The sequence below is a fragment of the Toxorhynchites rutilus genome, chromosome 3, assembly GCF_029784135.1.
Source record: "Toxorhynchites rutilus septentrionalis strain SRP chromosome 3, ASM2978413v1, whole genome shotgun sequence".
NCBI classification, from domain to species: domain Eukaryota; kingdom Metazoa; phylum Arthropoda; class Insecta; order Diptera; family Culicidae; genus Toxorhynchites; species Toxorhynchites rutilus.
The window spans coordinates 49,246,338-49,249,892 of NC_073746.1; the positions used below are offsets into that span (position 1 = coordinate 49,246,338).

The 3,555-nt window shown below is 36.0% G+C and overlaps 1 protein-coding gene across 1 annotated transcript in view; it reads right to left on the reverse strand.

The window, feature by feature from the left end:
* Window positions 1-3,213: 3,213 nt before the first annotated feature.
* LOC129773100 (importin subunit beta) overlaps window positions 3,214-3,555 on the reverse strand; it is a 5,112-nt gene continuing 4,770 nt past the window's right edge. The window contains exon 4 of the mRNA XM_055776652.1: window positions 3,214-3,366. Coding sequence (XP_055632627.1) covers window positions 3,214-3,366 — 153 coding nt within the window. The remainder of the gene's footprint in view (window positions 3,367-3,555) is intronic.

The following is a 3,555-nucleotide window of genomic DNA, read 5'->3' on the forward strand; positions in this document are numbered from 1 at the left end:
GAATATAACAGTTGAAAAGACGAGGGACAAATGAAACTAAACTGATGTCTTAACACGAAGAGCGAGAGACGGTCAGTTCATTTGAATCTTACAGCTCACACACTCTCTTCAATTCTACAGCTCTTTTCTCTCCTTCATCATCATCAAAGTGAGCTGAAGAGCTGTTTGATTTTTTTTGCGAGCTGTTCCGCGTCAACTCACTTCAAAGAGTCGATTCTTCGGAACAGCTCATGAGCGGATGGCACATCTCTATCGTGAACTCAAAGCAACGAACTTAAACATTTATCAAGTATGCTATAAAGGTCCTCGCGTTAGTATTAGTAAATAGCAAGCAAAATAGCGCACACGCTATTTTATACGTGTGAGTAATATTCGTGTACGATACAAACAAATCTAGCTCACCTGTAGCGTATGTCAAACCACGTTGAACTCAAACATCAATGCATGCAATGCATGCGTTTCGGGGGCAAGTCACTTCAAAATGCAATGAAGACAATTTGACTGGGAAGAATGAAATGATATAGTCGAGTCGGTAGAGGGAGATAGCGACTAAACGGCCGGCTGACTGTCGTTTTGGCGGAGAAACTCAGGGTGTCGACTCAAAATTCGAGAAAAAATTCCATGATATTCCCTGATTTTCCAGTAATTTTTCAGAAAAATTCCAGATGTAGACTGGTAATTTAATTCTCTAAAAGTACTTTAGCTGTAGGTCCTAAAACATTTAGTTAGCTTAAATAATGAAATTTAAGAACGTCTGTCGATATTTTATAATAAATAAATTCATTGTGATCTTTAATTGAGTTTAACGACGACTGATAAGGGTCCTAAAAGATTTTAAAAAATGGATTTAATAATACAGTTCAAAGTTATCTTGAAGGAGTCTCAAATACTAGTACAGAATGAGACATTTTAATTTTGATTTGGATCAATTTCATAAAACTGTTACAATTTTAACAAAATGCTTTATATCGCAATCTTTTGGCTTCCTTCTGTACGTTTTCCAAAATTTTCCCCGTTTTACCTCCAGAGATTCCACTTCTGTTTCCCGTAACCGTTTTATTAACTTTGATTCATATGACAATAAAGAGAGCTCAACGTCTTTATTGATGCTATCCTTGTAAAGTAAAGTATAACATCATAAACTTAGCACTTAGCACTTAGCACTTAGTACTTAGCATAGCACAACTGTTTCCTCCCACATATTTTCATAAAAACATTCGCTAATGGAAAAGCCCTCTCAACGTTGGAGTTTCTAATGAGAGACAGAAGACCGTTTTGGGTAAAACTTCCGTAAACCTGTCCTTTTCAAAAATGGTTCAGTCGTTCATTTTTCGGATCATAGTGAGCAAACTTTTTTATGTTGCTAGCAATATTGTTTCAATGATAAATCTGTTGGATCTCCACTGATAAGACCAAAATCCGTCAAATATCGAAAAGTCAATAGTCTTCGAAGCTTTTCGAATCGTTTTCCCTCCATTTTTTATCGGAATCAATGATGGAAAGATCAAAGATACATCAACGCAGTGCTTCGCATCTCAGACGAAATTTCAAGATTCCTCAGTCGTAAAGTTTTGGCTAGTTTTTTTTAATCCTTTGATGAACCGTGTAAAATATGCAATTCAAAGATACATAAATTCAAGAGCTTTTTTTCTCTTTATTTTGAAAAACCAGTTGCAGCTCGCGTAATATGACCAATTCACGTTTATATCGTCCATCGACACAAAAAGAAGTTTGTTCAGATATATAATTTCCATGCATTTTTCAAAAACTGCAAGTACTGATGCTTGAGATTGTCCCAAGAACATTCATGTAAAGTCATGTAAAGATTTACCAAATCCTTCTGATCCATCTGTATCCTCTTTGTAGTCTTGTTCAAAGAGTCGCCGAAACCAAAGGCAATGTATAGCTTACATAGTTTCATCGAGCCAAAAATCGTCATAAAGCTCATTTTATCACGCCCTAGTTAGACCTTCTCAGCTTCCTGGTTGTCATGAAACATTCTTCTCAATACAATAATATATTTTTCAGCAGTGTGGAGTGATTTGTGCTACATAACTGTTTCCAGGCACCACAGGAGCTCAGCTTTCATAGTATGATTTTCAAGCACTAATTTATCGATAGTTTTCGAAAAAGAAAAGGAAAGGAATTGGTTGAAGCTGAACGGCAGATACTGAGGCCAAAAATTCAAATAAAACATCGCGGATGTAAAAGCCGTCTACTTTTACGCTGTTTACAATTCGGAAGGACTAAGTTCACCTACAGGTAAAAGCAAACAACATATACTGAAAACCTACAGAGAGTCAAACTAGTTAAATATAACTTTTTTGGTATCATTAACTTTCTAATTACTGCTATAATCAAAATTTATATTGACGGAATTTCATTTTTTCCAGATTGGTGACGAAATTTTCTGATATTCCCTGACATCATTTGAATTCCCTGATATTCCCTGATTTTCAAGAATTTTCAAGGTAATCGACACCCTGAAACTGCGTGAAAAGGCAAATGTCATTTCCGACTGAATACGAATATAGTAAGTCCGATAGTCAGCTGACTATCATCAGATGATTATAACTATGCCGAACCCTGGTTACAGCAGTGTTTTTGCTGCGTTTTACATTCGGCTCACATAATGAGTGCTTGCACAATATCAGTGTCGGTTTCAGTTCCCAAAGATATTTATAGTGTAAAAGGAAAAAAAATCAGAAATTCCACTAAAAGTAGTCATATTTTGTAGGACATCCGAAAAAAACCATATATTTTTTATTTTCTTACTTTGTAACTGTCAGTCCCAGTGATCAACGCTCTCCTAACAAAAAGTACAGTGTCCATCTGTAGGAACAAACGCGGGGCACGACGTGTCAACCAGCTGAAAATCAAAAAGCGCTGATAACGTTGGTCTTGCAGCGGAGCTCTTCAAGAGGGATCTGGCAACTTATACAGCGTATACAACGGTTGATAGTCGAGATATAGGGTAAGGAACCAGAGAAATTCATATAAGAGGTAATCTTTAAAAAAAAGAAGAAAGAAATAAAAAGAGGTAATCTTTAAAAAAAAGAAGAAAGAAATAAAAAGAGGTAATCTTTAAAAAAAAGAAGAAAGAAATAAAAAGAGGTAATCTTTAAAAAAAAGAAGAAATAAATAAAAAGAGGTAATCTTTAAAAAAAAGAAGAAAGAAATAAAGAAAGGTATGCTCTAGAATACGCGTGCAAGTCAGTGCAAGTCGAAGTAAATTTCTTTGACGTCCCTGGCAACGGGAATCGAACCAGAACCCTCGGCATGTTGAGGCAATGAGTTGATCTTAGCAGGCCTGTGGGAATTGTTTGGGTCTTCGATTCGACAAGACGATGGACTCTCTTGTCTCATCTTCAATGTGACGATGTGATGAATTTTCTCAAACAGGCCAAACATTTACTGCTGTTTTTGCATTTAAAACAGTGTGATAATTGGGTAATTTGGCATCAATTCATAAAAGAACTTCTTTGGCAGTCGCCGTCAACAAAAAGTGACTTGACTAGAAAATGAATTGACTAGTGTTGACTAGCGAGGATGACT